Source organism: Ochotona princeps, chromosome 31 (genome assembly GCF_030435755.1).
Source record: "Ochotona princeps isolate mOchPri1 chromosome 31, mOchPri1.hap1, whole genome shotgun sequence".
Taxonomy (NCBI): Eukaryota; Metazoa; Chordata; class Mammalia; order Lagomorpha; family Ochotonidae; genus Ochotona; species Ochotona princeps.
The window spans coordinates 4247060-4265600 of NC_080862.1; the positions used below are offsets into that span (position 1 = coordinate 4247060).

Below are 18541 nucleotides of genomic sequence, written 5' to 3' on the forward strand. Positions count from 1 at the left end.
GTCCTAAATATTCATCCTAATAGAATATTTTCATTGGAAGCATTTTTAGCAAATATGAGAGAATATTATTACATAAGGTATTTTGATGTGGCTTGTGTTATTTTGTCAATGTGTGGAGCAATTTTACTGGACAGAAATTTACCTTAAGACAAATAATATGTCTGGTGTGTAAGGACAGCAATGTGTCAGGGTTTTTGTTTTTGTATTTGTGGCCTTGGCTTTTTAATTCTCCTTGTCAGTTCTCTACTCCCCTGAAGATATTTAGTTCCTTGGTGTGTCTACTTCCCCTCTCATCTTTTCTTATTCAGCCTGCCCCATGTGATCAATTCCTGCAGCCCATTCTTCATCACTAGAAGAGATGCCTTGCAGAAATCCGATTCTGTTTCACCTGTGCCGTGTGCTGTGGGAGGACGGGAGCTGCTTGGTTGCCGGGCTGGGAGTGGGAGTGCAGAGGGTCCCTTGCTCGTCCTGCAGACATTGACCCGGTTTGCTGTCCTCTCCTCCCCGCAGCATTTTCCCTGCCGACTGTTTTCTTTTTGTGGGCACTGCGGCCCTGAGCTGGTCTTGTGCCTCCTTAGCGTCTCTGTGTGTGAGCACTCAGGGTGCAGTTGCTTCATTTTGGCTCAGTGGATAAGGCCGTCTGCTCTCCAGCATCTGAAGTTTTGTTGTTACTCAGCTGTTCTCTCCTTTTGGCCTGGAGGATTTATCCATTTTCCCCCTTTTATTCATGTTTTTGTTAATTTGTAGTGAGGAATAGAGAAGTACATGCAATGTGTTTGTGTAAGCAGAAGTCCCTTGTAGTTATGCCTAGGTCTAAAATAACAAGTTTAAAATAATTGGTGATAATCATATTGTTTTTAAGATGCTTAAACTCTTCAGCAAGATACATAAAAGGTGTGTTGACTGAAATCTTCCCTAACTGTGGACTTGTACCTGGTCCCAAACCTTACCTGTTTGTCTTCGCTTTGTGTCCCTCTGAGCTGCTTGGAGCAACCAGGATGTGAACCAGTGCCCATATGGGTTGCTGGCATTGCAGACCATGGCTTTATGCACTGTGCCACAATGCCAGTTCCCCTTTGACATTTCTAAGGAGGAAAGGCTAAGTAATTAATGGTTATCAAAGGCACATGCATATATATTTTTAAAATTAGGAACCTCAATTCTTTTTGTTTCCCTGGAAAACAGTGAAATGAGAAACTATTTTCAGAAATTGAAATGGGTCATAAAGTTTCTTCATCCTTGTTTTACAGTAGCAGAGACTTTATTTCCTATTTTATATCTAATAGGGGAAGGAGCACAGGGTGTTTGGTTATTTTATGCATTGAAGCTCAGCTAAGTTTGAATAGTGTAAGTTTAAGTGAGTTGCTTTTGTTGATACTGTCTTTTCCAATGTAGTCTATCGTACACTTTCCTAAATAATCTTCACTGCTTTCTGTATCTTTACGTACTTTTCATAGTTCATTGGTAAATTATAAAATCTAATACCAGCAAATTTTGTGTGGTTGACCTTACTATCATTGAACAAGAAAGTAGCTTTTGAAAATTTAGTGTTTAGTGAAGGATTTTGGGAAAACAGGCTATAAGTGTTTTCGAGTGGGTTTTTTTTTTCTTTAGCAAGGCAGCATAGGTATGTTTTTTCAGTATGTGTGTATTCAGAGTAGCTTTTCATTCAAGTTACAAAAAGAAATGTTTGTACTCACAGGAAATCCCCCAGAGGAAAAACAGGACACTTTTGTAGAAAAGTTAGTTACTCAAATCATAAAAAATCTGCAAGTAAAAATTTCCGAAATCCATATTCGTTATGAAGATGATGTAAGTATTGTGTGTGTGATTTAAAAACTACTTTTATGGGAACTGTTTTCCTGTTTGTTGACACTCTGTCATGTCAGGCTCTGAGCTGCCTGGAGGTGGGGCTTGCAGAGATGAAATCGGCATGAGTTTTTTTTTTTTTAACCATTATAGTTCTAATTTTGGTGATGCATATTTGATTACACTTTGCTAAAATGTTCCAGCAGTAGATTATGGGGGAAAATGCCCTGGGGGTTATTAATTTCAAGGCTTGGTTTAAGGTGCATAAAAATGCCCTGCATTTACCTCTTGGAAAGAATAATTGTGTCAGAATCATTCAATCTAGTCTTAACTGTTTGATCTTAAATAGGTTACTGTTCTCAAACCTGTAATTATTTGTTTTATAGTGCTGCTCTGTCACTGTTGTGATGGAGAATGAGGACAGAGGCAGTGTTGCAACATTCATGCTTGGCATTCTGTCTCAGGAGTACTTAGAGGAACAGAAGTTACTCTAGAAATTAATAGTTTGGAGTATTTGATATAGGTTGCTTCCCAGAAAATGGACTTTTCCTGTGAAATTCATTTTATCTGCTAGACTTGCCAACTTTCCTGTTTTTCCTGTTTAGGTCACGCATAGAGACAGGCCACTATCATTTGGTGTCTCCCTTCAGAATCTGAGCATGCAGGTACTCTGAAAAAAATAAACTCTAGCCATTGAATATTGTTCATGTGGGCCAGCATCGACACTGGATGTTTTTACGGAATTGGTGCAGTAGGGGTATGACTGCATTGGAAATTGAGGGTCGGAGGGTGTGTATTCTGTGCATTGGCTGAAAATCAATCCAGGTAAAATTATCAGGACCTCTTATTGTTGCTGATTCCAATGCTGGTTGTTTTGGCTTACCTTAAATGTGCACTTTCACGTTTTCAGTGAATAAACTCAAAAGTAGTAAATAATCATTTCTGAAACTTGAATGTCTTAACAAGCATGAGCAGATCGTTTCCTCATGACCACTGTTAGCTCTTTGGTCTACGACGATAGGTGCTTGTGGAGCACTGGACACATTTGCTTCACCCACTTGGGTGGTTACCGACCTGGCATTGCTGCAAGTCTTAAATACTTTGTAGGAATAAGTCTTAAAGACCAAAGTTCAACCCCTGCTGTTCTCTGTTCCATCTATGTCCAGAAATAGACATTCTATATTTAAAACTTAACATCTGTTAAAATGTAAGTTTTTATAGGTTACTCTTCTCACAATATTTTTGACATCTGTTTTACCATATGTATTACAATTCATTAAGTCTCGTCTGATATCGGCATTACATGCTTTTATATCTTGTATCTGTTGGGGTTGTGTACAATTTATTTTTAAAACACTGTACTGCAAGGGGAAAACCAAACCAAAACAAATGAAAAGTTGTTCAGTAAAAAGTTGAGTGGGGTCTGCTGATAAGGTAGAAAGTAAGGATGGAGGAATAGTCTTTTGGCAATGTGCAAGCCATTGGTATCTGTGAACATAATTTTAATGACTGTTTTTGCCACAACAGACCTATTCGTTTAGAAATTAGGATTAGGACTCGGCAGCGGTTTTCAAGGCCAGCCAGTTGGTGGTCATGCATGCTGTTGCATCCAGTTCTCTTCCACAGAAGTGTGAACCATCGTTGTGTAGCTGGTCACTTTATATCTCCTCAGTACCTGTGAATACAGACCTAGTTTTTAACTAGTTTATATTCTTGTAAACTATAATAAGTCTGATTTGCCTCTTTTTAAAATGTTTTTATACATTATGTCCTGTGTCCCTACGAAGTCATTTCAGTGCCTTGAACGCATTTGCTCAACCGTATTCCTGCTGAGCCTAGGTGCGGTTGGTGTGTGTATGTTGCATGTTAGGGAAGCCAAAGGTTATCCTATCAGGGATCGTTTCTGCAGCTGCTCTGCTACTCCCTTCGTCAGAGATCCTTGAGCTTGGTGCTCTGCCAGTCCTCAGACTCCCTGTGCCACTGCTCTGGAGGCCTGCTGGCTCTTGTTTACAATTGCGTGGGTTTGTTTGTTTGTTTTTGACCAACAGTGAGCTTCTTGAAAGTAGAGGTGTTTTAATGGTTGATAGACTTTGAATGATACGTCTTCAAAGGCATTTGATGGAAATTGGCCTAGGATATGATAGATGAAGGTTTGTTGTTCTGCTGTATCTAATGTAGTCTTTATTACTGTTTTTTTCTTTTTCAGACTACTGATCAGTACTGGGTTCCAAGTTTACATGATGAAACTGAGAAGCTAGTTCGTAAGGTAAACTAACTCTTACCTCCCGGGCTTGAGAGTGTCAGGAAGGCCACCAGTGACACGTGCGGGATCAGGGTCTCCGTGGATTGTGTCTATTTGCTTAACTGTAGTAGGACTCAGCTATTTGAGGCTTCTGAAAACAGCATATTTAGTTAAAAATGAGAATTTAAAGTTGTTATTTATTTCCAGTTAATCCGGTTGGATAACCTTTTTGCCTATTGGAATGTGGAGTCTCAGATGTTTTATCTTAATGATTTTGATGCCTCATTGGTAAGCAAATTTTTTTTCTTGCTATATTTTTGTTGGTGTTACTTTGTGTGACTTTATTGTTGATACTCCAACATAATATTTTTTTGAGAAAAAATCCATTAAAATTTACAAAAATGTGTTTGCATATATGTAAGTACACATACATGTCTTAATACCTTTAAAGCATTCTTTTATAATAGTTCAGTGAGAAATTATTTATTTGCTGTAGTGAAGTTCTTACTTGGAGTTACTTATTTATTTTGGTTTTAAATTGAACTTTTTTTAATATAAAAGGCAGAGAAAGGGAGAACGACATCAGTCCTGTCGGCTGGCTCATCTCCCCAGTGCTCTCAGTGGCTGGCACTGGGCTGGCACCGGAGCCAGGACAGGCATGCAGTCCGTGTGTTCTACATGAGAGGCCTCTCAGGGTCTGCATTCGTGCTGATCTGTAGTTGAGAGCTGGAACGGGAAATAATGCCTGGGCTGAATAGCTGCTCCTGAGTTATTTTACTTTGTTCTGACAATTTGAGAAGGAGAGAGAGAGGGAGGGAGAAGGATCTACCATCCGCTGGTTCACACCCCAGAGAACTGCAGCGGCCAGGGTGGGGCCAGGGCAGAGCCAGGAGCGAGACCTCCCTCGTGTGCGCAGGGTGCCAAGCACTTGGGCCACGTTGCTCTGCTTTTCCGTGGACATTAGCAGGGAACTGAATTGGAAGCACAGCATCTGGGACTCGAACCGGATTCCGTATGGGATACCATCATCGCAGGCACCTGCTAAAGGCACTGTGCCTCCTGCCGGCCCTGACTTAACCGATTTTATCAAACTACTGTTACACATTTTCATTTTGCAGAAATAGGATTTTTTTTAAGTTTAAGCATGTTGTGGTAAACAAATGTGACTTGTGTTTTCATAGGAAAAATTGAGGAATGGCATTGTCAATGAAAATATTGTTCCTAAAGGTTATGATTTTGGTAAGTATAAGAAAATGTTAAAATCAGCATAAATTTTACATTAATGATGACATTGCTGTGATATTTTGTTAAAAGTTTCTGTTACATATTTTTAGGAAGTTTTTGTATTTCAAAGCCACAGGACAAATGTCGAACAAAAGGGGTGTTAATAAATCGTGACGTCTGTTCAGCCACACCTGGTTGCTCAGGTGCAGGTGTAGGGTCGTGGGTTTGGGGGAGCTAGTAGTAATGAAGTGAGAAGAGCAAAGGAATTGAGGGGGTCTGAGGAGGTGTTATCTAACTGATGACGTAGTGTTTGAAGGGCACGGTGGTGCTGAGCCTGCAGCAGAGGTGAAGGGCAGAAGAAAGCGCCATGACTAGATGACGGGCTGTGCCTGCTCCCAGTTCTACATTAATTTGTTTTCTGTTGGTGGAAGAAAGAGCAAGATGTTCAAGCATCTTTTTAAAAATATTTTTGAAAGTTTATTGTCCAAAATAAGAGGACTGTGTTGTCTCTGTAGAGATAAGCCTATAGTATAGACAGTGCCTACCTGGGTTCTTCTGTTAGTGAACTCCGTGATTCTTATTCTTTTTGGAACTAAATACAGGGCTGGAAACTTAAACTGTAGGTTAAGACAAGCAGCTGACCATGGGCAAACGCGCACGTCTTCTCTCAGGCTTTTTGAGTTAAAGAAAAGGTGAATACAGAGAGACTGATGAGAAATTCAGAAGTTATAATCATGATGAAACAGTTTTTTCCTCAGCTCTTCTGTTCATCTGTTGTATAAGACTGTGTACTTGCTTGCAGTTGCTTTTGATGGACCGTGTTCTTGTCCAGATTGGCTTGCTGGCGGGGCTGCTGGTGTTCTGAGGGAGTTCAGTGCAGCCTCTCTGTGCTTAGAGAACAGGGACACTGAAACAGGATGAGAGTTTTTCTAATGACATAATAGGTAATTTTACCCAATTGTGGCAGTATGGACATTAGAGAACTATAGAAGGTGTAAAAAATGAAAATTACTATTTTCGAATTAATTTCTTTAGTGCTTTCAGATTTTTAAAATTGTAACTTTCTGTTTTGTTTTCCAGTGTTCCGCCCCTTGTCTGTTAATGCCAGACTTCAGCTGAGTCGCCGATCAGACTTTGACTTTTCTGATCCCAAAATCAACCTGGATGTTGAGTTGCATAACATAGCAATTGAATTTAATAAACCACAGGTGATTTTCTTTGAAATTTTAAATTGTGAGTAATTATTTGGTTAAAAAAACCTAAAATTTTAATGTCTTTCTAAAATGACATTACATTGCTAACATATCCTTAAAATGTCAGTAATTTAATTTTCAATCTTAGAAAAAATAAGAATATTTAAGAGCCTTAATTTTTTTTTCCTGTTCTTTAGTATTTCAGTCTTATGGAGCTTCTTGAATCTATCGATATGATGAAACAAAACCTGCCGTATAGGAAATATAAGCCAGATGTGCCTCTGCATTACCATGCCAGGGAATGGTAACTGCTCTACATTTTCAGTTCTAAAAATGACACAGAAGCAAATTTCTTTAAGAATTTTTTAGAGATAGTCTTTTTATGATTAGAGACAAACTTTGATTTGTGACTGCAAACTTGTAAATTTGTTTTGCTTATTGTGTCAATGAAATGGACTCAGGAGAGCCTGCCTACCAGAAGTTATGGAAATAGTGAAATAACAAAACTTTAATTTACTGTAGAGGGATCAGTATTTTTGAAATTATTTTTAAAACTATGTCTTGTTATGTTTTAAAGTATTTTTCTCCCTGCTTACCTCTTCCTATTAATTTTACTTTAAAATCTAAAAAAGCTATGAGAACCTGTGCAGGATAAAACCATTTTAGAATTCCCGAGTCTTCTCGTTCCAGTATTAGTTAGTTTCCAGAAAGTGTAGTTCGGTTTTCAGTGACTTAATAGTTCATAGATACGTATGTATATCAAGATCTATGTATTTGACAGGCAGAGTTGTAGGGAGGAAAGAGCTCTCCCAGCTGCTGTTTCCCCCATGTGGCTACAGCAGCCCAGGCTGGCCTAGCACCCCGGAACTCCAGCTGGGTCTCCCTGTGAGTGACAGGACCTCCCCCCCCCCCGTGGGCTCTCTGCATGCTCAGGTGCAGTGGCAGGGAGCTGGATCAGAAGTGGAGCACTGGGCTTACCCTGCACCACAACACTGGCCTCAGAGTGTTGATTTGAATAAAGCTGAATGCTTTTTCTTCCACATTGGAAAGACAGAAGGTTAATGTAGTGTTCCTGCAGACAGGGCTGAGGAAACAAGTGCTTTGGTAATTACACTGTTTTCACAGTCTTCGAGTTATAGTTGTATGTTTAGCGATGCAGTGTCCCTTAATGTCTCTTACTTTGCCTTAATGGTCTCTGTGTGTGTTAACTAGGTGGGCTTATGCCGCACACGGCATTCTGGAAGTAAATGTGATCCCCAGCTTACAGATGTGGTCCTGGAAGCATATTCGTGAACACAGACAGAAAGTGAAGCAGTATAAAGAACTGTATAAAAAAAAGCTAACGAATAAGAAGCCATCCGGGGAAGTTCTTACAGCTTTGGAGGTTAGCATTTAAGAAACATTGTTGGGCAGTTTGATCTGCGTGACTGCGTCACTGGTTAGTGAACACAACGAACCAGTTGCCCTGTTGTTTACAGACCGTTGGCTTTTTAAGTAGGTGTTTTTTTAATACACTTGTTCTTGGTTAATTTTGTGTAAGTAAAGTAAAATCTGGTGAAAATCTCTTGTGTGGTTTTGAAATTTAAGAGAAAGAGTTCAATTTCACAAACATTATCATGTGAAACGTACTTTAATATGGCATTTTTAACCTTCAAAAGCCTGCAACATGTTTACTGCATTGGTTCCAAGCTTTGCTGTGTTGATCTTGAAAGCCATACAGTATCTTAGCATGCATTTGCCTCTGTTCCCGTCAGGAATTCCGTGCCGTGTGTTTAAGCTCATTCTTACGGCCATGCTGTGCCTAATCTGAAAGTGCTTGAAAACCTTTATGAAAAAATAGAATTAAAAGATTATCTTGATACAGACTATTGTAAAACCTTTGCATATGAGGGATTTTAAAAACAGCATTGAAAGTGTATATTATGAAAGGATTATGTAGGCTTAAGAACATTAGTCAAAATATCTTTTAATTCCATCTAAATTTATTTTTATAATGTTAGTTTTAAAGATTTGTTTTTACTTGAAAGGTAAATTTTACAGAGAGAAGGAGAGACAGAAATCTTCCGTCTGCTGCTTCTCTGCCCAAACGGCTGCAACAGCCAGAGCTGGGCCTGTCCGAAGCCAGGAGGCCAGGGCCTGTTACAGTTCCCCTGTGTTATTGCAGGGGGTCCAAGAATTTAGGCTGTTTTTTTCCCCCTGCTTTCTCTGGCTAACTAGCAGGGAACTAGATTGGTAGTGGAGCAGCTGGGACTCGAACTGGTGGCTATATGGGATGCCAACACTGCAGGCAGAGGCTTAATGCACTACATCATTGTGTTATCCCCTAACATACTTTTTTGAAAAAAAAATTTAAAAAAAATATTGAAAAGCAGAGTTAGAGCTTTTCCATCTTTTGGTTCACTCTCTAAATGGCCACAACAGCTGGAGCTGGACTGCTCCAAAGCCAGGATCCAGGAGCTTTGTCTGAGTCTTCCACATGGGTGCAGGGGCCTGAGTCTCCACTGCTTTTCCCTGGCACATTAACAAGGAGCAGCTGGGTCAGAAGTGGGCAGCTGACCCGATTTCTCACACACGGGATGCCAGCACCACAGCAGTCCTTTTACATGCTCTGCCACAACTCTGGCCCCTTATGTTTCTATTTGAAAGCTGGCGTTGCAGAGAACGAGAGTGTCCCAGCCATTGCTTCACTCCCCAAATGTCACTGTCGCTAGAGTTGGGCCAGACTGAAGCCAGGAGCCTGGATCTCCCTCCTCTGCTGCTTTCCCAGGTGCATTAGAGGGTGCTGGGTGGGGCAGTACAGCACACCGACCCTCACAAGGGAGGTCAGTGTCACAGCGGCTTAACCCACTGCAGGCAATGCTGGATCTTCGGATCCATTTTCCATAGACTTTGCAGTGCGCTCTGGTGCGTGGAATCTGCTCTGTCTCGTCTCTGTACCTTTCTCAGTTCTGCGTCTCTGAAGTTCTCTTTGAGACTCATCTGTTGCATGAGTGTCCTTGGGTTTTCTGTCCACACAGGCCTGGTCTTCTGTTAGTTGAGGGGGAGGTATCCCTGATCTTCGTCAGCAGCTTTACACTTAATTACCGGTTTCTGTCATTCTGAAGTTAGTCCTTGATTGACTGCGGTATAGATGAAGTACAGCTTGTAAAGGTTAAAGTTAGCCTCTTGAATTGAAGTATCAGTGAATCAGGAATCCAGAATGGATTTCCAATCAGAAACTCACTAAAGAATGAGCTTTGTTTTGGAGCCTGCACAGTGAATGGCTCAAGTGGCTAACCCTCAGCATGCAAGCAGCAGCATGCCATGTGGGTGCTGGTTCATGTTGCAGTTGCGCCACTTCTGATCCAGCTCCCTGTCTGTGGCCTGGGAAAGCAGTGGAGGACGGCCCAATGTCTGGGCACCCTGCACCCGCGTGGGAGACCCTGAAGAAGCTCCTGGCTCCTGGCTTCAGATCGGCTCAGCTCCAGCCATTGCAGCCATTTGGGGAGTGAACCAGCAAGTGAAACATCTTGTTCTGTCTGTCTCTCCTTCTGTCTGCAAGTCTGACTTTGAGCAGGAAAACTTGAAAGTAAACATGAGAAGGTGTAGCTGTGATGGGAGGTGCGGTTTGGTTCTGCTTGTTGCATTGGCCGTAGTACCTGATAAGTATATATAATATATACACACACACATATACCTGGAATATCTTCATGGTGGTATGCAAAGTATACACTTAACGTGAAGGATTTATCTTCACACTTTTATTTAAAGTTACACTGATGTTTACCGTTAGTTTTAATTTAACCCCAAGTAAAAGATACTTTAAATAGCAGATACATTTTTCTAGCATATGGCTGTTACAGTTTGTAACTTTCCTATATGTTTGGCTTGTGTGGTTTCTTTGTTCAAGAAGTTACTCTGGACTACTAATTTGAGTTGATATGTGTAAAAGCTTAGCAGAATGAGCAGGTGTATTGGGTTTCTGCTTCCTGTCAAGTTTCTAATGTAACCGTTTAATAGACTGTGCAGTAGTTACCTATGGACCAACACTAACACCTTTTGTTTGTTTTCAGGAATTAGAAAAATCTCTGGATGTCTTTAATATAACTCTAGCCAGACAACAGGCAGAGGTTGAGGTAATTTCAGATTATCTTTAAATTAATCCAAATAAAGATGCCTTCCCTGTGGATGCAATGAATACTGTGATGTGACTGACACTATGTGACACTCTGCGTTAAGGTTCAGATTTGCTTTGTTGTGTTACAAGAAAATTTGACTTAATGTTTTATCACATGCATTTAAACTATGAGAAAAATTCTTTGGGCTTATGAAATGTACAGAGTTGTTATGAAGGTAAAATTAGTTCTCCTAATCACCATCTCTTGTGAGTAAGGAGAACTAGGGAGTAGTTCTAAATTTTTACATGGCTGTACATTCATTCAGTCAAACACAAGGTTTGGAATTACACTGTTAATTCTTTCAGTTTTAAATAAAGGATAACGTCTCATTTATTTGAAGATTTATTTTTTTTAGGTAAAGAAATCTGGATACAAGATTTATAAAGAAGGTGTTAAAGATGCAGAGGATAACAAAGGATGGTTTGGCTGGCTGTGGAGTTGGTCGGAACCGAGTACCAAACAGCAGCCGGATGTTAAACCTGGAAGTATGTGAAAAGACAAGTTTTCAGAAAATTTTCATATTAAAATGAATAGATGTGAGCATTTATGTATAATGATTTATAGTATCCGTACTTTAAAACTTACTGTCAATATGATTGCTCAAGTTGTTTATAAGACAAATTTTATTCAGTATAATTTTTAATCTTGCTAATGCTTACAAAGAGTTCTCTACCCAGGGGACTTAGCAAAGTCACGTAGCACAGTTATAGATGCATAAGAATTTCAAAATATGGGCCCGGCGCGGTGGCCCAGCAGCTAAAGTTGTCACCTTGCATGCGCTAGGATCCCATGTGGGCATCAGTTCTAACCCTGACAGCCCTGCTTCCCATCCAGCTCCCTGCTTGTGGCCTGGGAAAGCAGTCGAGAATGGCTCAAAGCCTTGGGACCCTACACCCGTGCGGGAGACCCAGAAGAAGCTCCTGGCTTTGGATTGGTGCAGCTCTGGCTGTCTCAGCCACTTGGGGAGTGAATCATTGGATGGAAGATCTTCCCCTCTGTCTCGCTTCCTCTTTGTATATCTGACTTTCCAGTAAAAATTTAAAAAAAAATTTCCAAAAACGGTCATTGAATACTTCAATTTTCAAAATGCTTTGTTTCATTATTAATTTTTTGACATTTTTTTATTTGAAAGGCAGAATTAGGGAGCTATAGCTCCATCTGCTGGTTCACTGCCAGAATGGCCACAGCTGCGTGTGTGGACCAGGGTGAAGCGGGGAGCCAGTGGCTGCAGTTGACTTTGCTGTGTGTTGGCAGTAGGGCAAGCACTTGGGCAGCTAGTACTGCTTCCCCAGCGCATCCTCATTGGATAGAAAGTGGAGTGGTTGGGACTCCAGTTGATGTTTGTGCTTGATGTCTCAAAGCTTAATCTAGACCACAACAAAGGCCCCAGCACTGTACATGTGTATTGAAATTGTCTCTTGGAATTATTTTTGCTAACCAAAATGTCTTTGATAGCTTTTGAGGCCTAGATATTTAGCTGCCAGAATTAAATCTATCACATTTTAGCAGTTTGTCTTGTAAAGTTATTTAGGTTCTACTTTAACAAAGTCCTACTCCTCACTGCTTTTTTGTATGCTAAATATGTTACATGCTAATAAGTGCCTGGTTCGTGAATTTTTGATTTTTTAGGAAGTTAATGTTGCTAAATTTATATATATATGCACACACATACATTCACGTATATATGTGCATACATATTTAAAATTTTATTTTACTTGGAAGTCAGAGTTACAGTGAGAAAGTGTTGGGGAGGAGACAGAGATTTTCCATGTGCTGGTTCACACCTCTAATGGCCACATAAGTACCACTGAACTAGTCGGGCTGCGAGCCAGGAATTTCCCCCAGTCCCCCATAGTGGGTGTAGGGCTACAGTGCCTCGGGGCATTTTCTGTTACTTTCCCAGAATACCATCAAGAAGCTGGCTTGGAGTTGGAGTAGGCATGATTCAAACCAGTGCCCACGTGGATGTCAACCCACAGGCAGAGGGATGATCTGTGACAATATGCTGGCCCTGCTAAATTTGTATACTAAGTAACATTTTTAAAGAATAACTTAAAAAATTACCAGTGCGATTCTAGTCTTCATTTATTCATAAAAGTTCAAGAAAAAGTAAGTTCTTAAGCTTATTTACAGCAGCTAAATATGTTCATTTCATATCACTGAAGAAGTGTGAATTACTTTGAATTGTAGCCCTTGAAGAAATGTTGACACCTCAAGAGAAAGCCTTACTCTATGAAGCGATTGGCTACAGCGAAACAGCCGTTGATCCAACCTTGCCAAAAACAGTAAGATGCTTTCTTGCCTTATACCTCAGATTGTAATACTGAGTGTGCATGCGATGCAGCCTCAGAAATAAAACCCATCACATGGGTTTCTGCCTCTGTCAACACTGCGTTTAATTTTTAAGATTCGAATTAACAGTTGCGTTTTTTGGTGTTTATATAGTGATTGTTTAATGGATGAATGGTGTTTTTAGAGTAGTTGTGGTTTTTTAAATGAATGAGTACAAATGTTTGTTATGTTAATTTTCTCCCCATTTGATTCTTCTGAATATACTCTAGTTTGAAGCAATGAAGTTTTTTGTGCACTTGAAAAGAATGTCTATTGTCCTAAGAGAAAATGACCAGGAGCCTGAGCTGTTAGACATTGTGCTGGAGGAACTGAGCACTCTGGTTGTGCAGCGACCCGGAGCACAGGCGTTGAAGTGAGTGTTGTCTGTTGTCTCTAAAGCACGCTGAGCATCCCTAAGCTGAAACCCGAAAGCTGAAGTGCTGCAAAATTTGAACTCCTTTGAACACTGAAATAAAGTGCCTCAGCTTGGGAATTTCATATTTACAGTCAAAATAGGTGCATGGGAGAACTACTGTGTAATGTTATCTTGAGGCTATGTGTTCATATGAAAGAAGTGCATTTGCTGCTTTGACTTGTGTCTCAACCTTTAGATAGCTCGGTATTGTAGCTAAGTCGTCTGAAATTCGTCAAGTCTAAGCTCTGAGATCTTCGTCTGCTGCTCCCCTCCCCATATGGCTGCAGCAGCCCTGGCTGACCCAGGTGGAAGCCAGGAGCTGCTGCTCTGGTTCCCACACGCGTGGCAGAGGTCTAAACATGAGGGCTGTCTTCCGTTGCTTTTCCCTGGTGCCAGGGGAGCTCTTGACCCCATCCGTTACATTGTAACACTGGCCTCAGTCTGCGTCTCTAACAGTCATTCTATGCGGAGGTCTGTGCAGTGGTGTGCTGGGTAGATCTGCCAGCTGTGATGTGAGCATGCCATTTGTGTCCTGATTACCCCACTTCCGATCCAGCACCTGCCTGAAGCCTGGGAAAGCAGTGAGACATGGCCTGGGAGCCGTGGGTGCAGCTCCTGCCCCTGCCCGTCCAGTGCTGGCTCGTGTGATCGTGCGGGCAGTGAGCTAGCATGTCAAAGATCTCTGTCTCCCCCTTCTCTCTTTAATTCAGATTTTCAAATAAATCTTTAAAATAAGAGGAGTTTCATGGAGATAAAATTGATTTATCTGTACTTTATCCATTTAAAGTATGAAATTCATTTTTTCACATCTGTTATGTACCAACTTACACTGATAGTTTGCAAGGTTGTACAGCTCTTGAGTTAATTTGAGAATGTTTCATATGTGACATAGAAGCTCTCCTAGGAAGCCGTCCCCGTGGCCTCTTTCCAACTCCAGAACGAACCGTTGCTTTCTGTTGCTGAAGATGTGTGTATTGTAGATACTTATGTTTGTGTATCGTATGAATGGAGTCACAATATGTGTCCTGTTTTTTGTTTAGCTTTTATCAATTAGGATCATGAGTTCAAGGTTCATGCATGTTATCACAAACTAATATTCTTATTATTTAATATTCTGCTGTGGGGATATGTTGCGTTTTTTGTGTGTCCATTCGTTAGTCTTAGTTAATTGAGTTTGAATAATTTTAATATTATGAAGCATGTGTCTGAATATTCACAAACCAGATTTTGGTTGTTTTTCTTTTGAGGTGTAAATGGGGTATAGCTAGGAATGGAATTGTTGCATCAGACGGTCACTTGATGTTGAACTATTTGAGCAATTGCCGGAGTGTGTTAAAGCAGCTGTACCGTTTGACATTCCTACAGGGCTTTTGCTTCGTGGCTGGTTAAGCTGCCATCTGCAATCTTGGCTTCCTGTATGAGCACCAGTTCGAGTCCTGGTTGTTCATTTCGTATTTAAATCCCTTTATGGCCTGAGAAAGCAATGAAAGGTGACCAGGGTCCTTGGGCCCTTGCGTGTGCATGCAGGACCTGGATGAAGTTCCTGGCTTCAGCCTGGCTCAGCCCTGGCCACTACAAGACATTTAAGCATTATAGGAATTCACTGTTAATCTTCCTTTGGATTTTGTTAGAAAGTACAGTAACTATTAGTTTATCATAGCTTTTTACATAGAAATTGGTACAGAATTCTTAGTGAAGTCTGTCAGTTCAGAGACTGCGTATTTTCTTGGGAGTGAGTGGACTGGATGGAGTTGTAGAATACGCAGAATGGTGTTAATTCCTTTCTGTTATTCTCAATTTGAAAATTCAGTTTCCTTGAAAATAGAAAACAGTGCAATTTCTTAAAACTGTATTGATGCCTAATTTTGTATGTGTGTGTGTTTTTTCCTTAGATTTGTTACCAAAATAGATTCGTTTCATGTTACTGGCTTACCAAATAATTCAGAAAAACCCCGCCTCTTGTCATCTCTGGATGATACGATGTCTCTCTTCCAAATCATATTTGAGATAAATCCGTTAGATGAAACTGTTGCCCAAAGATGTATCATAGAAGCTGAGCCTTTAGAGATGATATACGACGCAGTAAGTGTCTGGTAGATGGTCATGTTCAATCCAGCTCAGTGTTGTTGCAGTTTTTGTCTCACGCTTGTGGGTTTATTTTAACAGAGAACGGTGAACAACATAGTGGAATTCTTCAGACCTCCGAAAGAGCTGCATCTCGCACGGCTCACGTCAGCCACTCTGACAAAACTGGAAGAATTCCGTGACAAGACAGCCACAGGTAAATAAGTGCTGGCGTTCGTGTTGATGAGTTAGCTGTGCCCTGTGTTAGCGTGTGTGTGTGTTATACTAAAATGATGCTAGTAAATTCTACTTAATTATTATATTTCTGTACTGGACACAGCTTAATAGAAACTGAATTGGTGCTTTTCTGTTTAAAGACAAATGTAGCAAATCATTTTTTAATACTCAAAAGTTCATTCTTGGTTATTTAAGCTACATATACAATTGTTGGCTTATGCAAATGAACATATATCCTTTAATAATAAATCTTTAAGGGCAATATTCAGTTGTGCTCATGTTCTTATGGTTAAACTTTTTACGCACCCCCATTGTAAGAGTGAGCCCGTAGAGTGAAAAATGGGGCTTTGGGTTTGGGGCAGGAAGGACTAAAAGTTGTTGAAACATGGATCGGTGTGGTTCAAGAAAATATTATGCATTATTCATATACTTTCAAATTTCAGGTCAATTCTTGTAAAAAATCATAGAACACCTGCCACAGGTGTTTCATTATTGCTCTTATCTTTTCTAAGGTCTATTAAGTTTTAAGAATACTTTAAATTTTGTACGTGTCATCAAGTTTTTTTTTAAAGATTAATTTGTTTTACTTGAAAGAGATAGGAGAAAAACACAGAAACATCTTGCGTCCGGTGACTGCTCTCCACATGACGGCAGCAGCCATGGCTGGGCTGGGCTGCGGCTGCGACAGGAGGTTCTGCAGGCTCTCCTGCGTGGGTGCAGGGAGGTAGGCCTCACACCTCTAATGCTCTGCCAGGCTGTTGGCTAGGAGCTGGGTCGGAAGTGGAGCAGCAGGGACCTGAACTGGTGCCCACATGGGATGCTGACTGATACCAGAGGCAGAAGAGTAATTTGCTGTGACTTTGCACTGGTCCCCCTGTTTTTCAGCTTTTCTGCAGTTTATTAACATAATAGTTGCATGTGTTTTTTTGGGTGTGGTGTTTCAGCACATGTACACAGTATGTAATAAGTTCTGTTAATCAGCATTTCCATCTCCTTATCTTCCTCTCTGTATACTTGTTAAATAACCCAGACTAAATCTTCTTTTGTTCACTCAAATGGGTTCAGTAGCTACTAATGTGATTTTAGCAAAATGGAAAAGGCTTCTGAGTTGAGTTGTCAAAGATAATTTGTTTATGTTCAAAAGCTGATGTTGGACTAAGGAACACAAAATAGATTACTCTGAATACTAATTGCATGGAAATGAATGAATTAGGTGTATTTAAATTTAAGAAGTCTTTAGTGAATGAAGTGTCAAAGGAAGAAGGAACCTAGTTTTGGTATCTTTTGGTTTACATGTGATTTTATTACAGGTGATGTAATCATTGTCTCAGTAATGTTACAAGTCCGTGTCTGGCAGTTTGGTACAGCTGTGCTGAGTTTAGAAATTGTGAACAGTCTATTCTGAATCCAGCATTGATAGCAAAAATGTTTTAATACCACTTACTAAAGTCTTTCTCAGTTTTACTCAAATTTCATTTATGGATTAAAAATTCTTCTAAGAAATCACTCCAGTTTCATGCTCACGTTTAATTGGGAGTATATACGTTGATGAACAAATCTTCCAAATTTCCATTGCAAATACTTTGATCAAGATCATTTAAACATTAATAGTACCTTTATTACCTTTATTTTATTAAGTTTGTTATCAATTCATATGTACATTCTCTAATTTTTGAATAATTTGGAAAAGAATTCATTGTGAAGATTTGAAAATTTTTTTCAGGTCTGCTCTATATTATTGAAACACAGAAAGTTCTTGATCTGAGAATTAACTTGAAGGCTTCATACATTATTGTCCCGCAAAATGGAATTTTTAGCTCGATGTCGAATTTACTTCTTTTGGATCTTGGTCATCTAAAGGTATGTACTCATAATGTTTATGTTAAGTGATTTAGGATGTTTCTTTGTTTAAAAATGCATTTTTATTTTCGTACAGTTTGGATATATTGAGTTTATTTTTGGAAATTTATGTTCTTTGAAGGCAGAGCTACAGAGGGGAGGGAGAAAGAGGCATTACTTCATGCGCTTCGGCAGCGTCAACAGCCGGGTTAGGCCCAGGACAAAGCCAGGGACTCCAAGTGGGTCTCCCGTGTGTGTGGGACCCATCTACTTGGGTTGTCTTTGGCTGCCTCACATGGCGTATTAGCAGGAAGCTGGATCCGAAACAGCAACTGGGACTTAAATCAGCTCTCCAATGGGATGTGTGTCAAAAGTGCAATTTAACCTCTTGTGCCGTAATTCTGACTTTAGTTTGTTGATTTTTAAATTTATGGTAGACACTAGGAATTGTTTATACATGTTTACCTATATATTTATTGATCTTGTATTTTGCATGAAGGATGCTTAAACAGAGAGAACAAGAAGAGGGAACTTTCTGTTTGGTTTTTTTATCTTTTATTTCAACACTGAGAGACCTTTCATCTGTTGGTTCAGCCCCCAGTTTCCAACAGTGGCCAGAGGGCCAAAGCCAGGAGACAGGAGTTCATGTTGGACTCCACGATGGGTGACAGGAACCATCACCTTGTGTGTGCCAGGGAGGGGAGTGCTTGGGGGTGAGGCAGCGCTAGGAGGAAACTGGAACACAAGCTAAGTAGGGTCTTGAACCCAGGGACTCCTAGGATGACCAGTGCCCCAGAGGCCATGCACGGGACTTTTTATAGCGGTTCAGATATTTACTTAGTTTAAACACTCAGCTGACTGCTTGTCCAGGGGCAGTGGGAAATAAAATCTGAGGTGTACAAATTTATACTTGGGCTATACATCAAGTGGGTACTTACCATCTGAACAGTCCAGCGCTTGTGCATTGTTGATTTTTTTCCTCGCCTGTTACATCTTCATATTGTAGGTCTAAATGTCAAAATCTGTATTC

General features: G+C 40.3%; 1 protein-coding gene across 3 annotated transcripts in view; it reads left to right on the forward strand.

The window, feature by feature from the left end:
- The window catches only part of VPS13A (vacuolar protein sorting 13 homolog A), a 118142-nt gene that overhangs the window by 15894 nt on the left and 83707 nt on the right, over positions 1-18541 (forward strand). For all 3 annotated transcript variants that reach the window (XM_004591780.3, XM_004591783.2, XM_004591784.2), the window contains exons 6-20: positions 1703-1812; positions 2415-2474; positions 4016-4075; positions 4259-4339; positions 5233-5290; positions 6356-6483; positions 6666-6772; positions 7681-7852; positions 10521-10583; positions 10981-11110; positions 12816-12910; positions 13187-13329; positions 15264-15453; positions 15538-15652; positions 17396-17532. In XM_004591780.3, the coding sequence (XP_004591837.2) occupies positions 1703-1812; positions 2415-2474; positions 4016-4075; positions 4259-4339; positions 5233-5290; positions 6356-6483; positions 6666-6772; positions 7681-7852; positions 10521-10583; positions 10981-11110; positions 12816-12910; positions 13187-13329; positions 15264-15453; positions 15538-15652; positions 17396-17532 (1649 nt within the window). The remainder of the gene's footprint in view (positions 1-1702; positions 1813-2414; positions 2475-4015; positions 4076-4258; positions 4340-5232; positions 5291-6355; positions 6484-6665; positions 6773-7680; positions 7853-10520; positions 10584-10980; positions 11111-12815; positions 12911-13186; positions 13330-15263; positions 15454-15537; positions 15653-17395; positions 17533-18541) is intronic.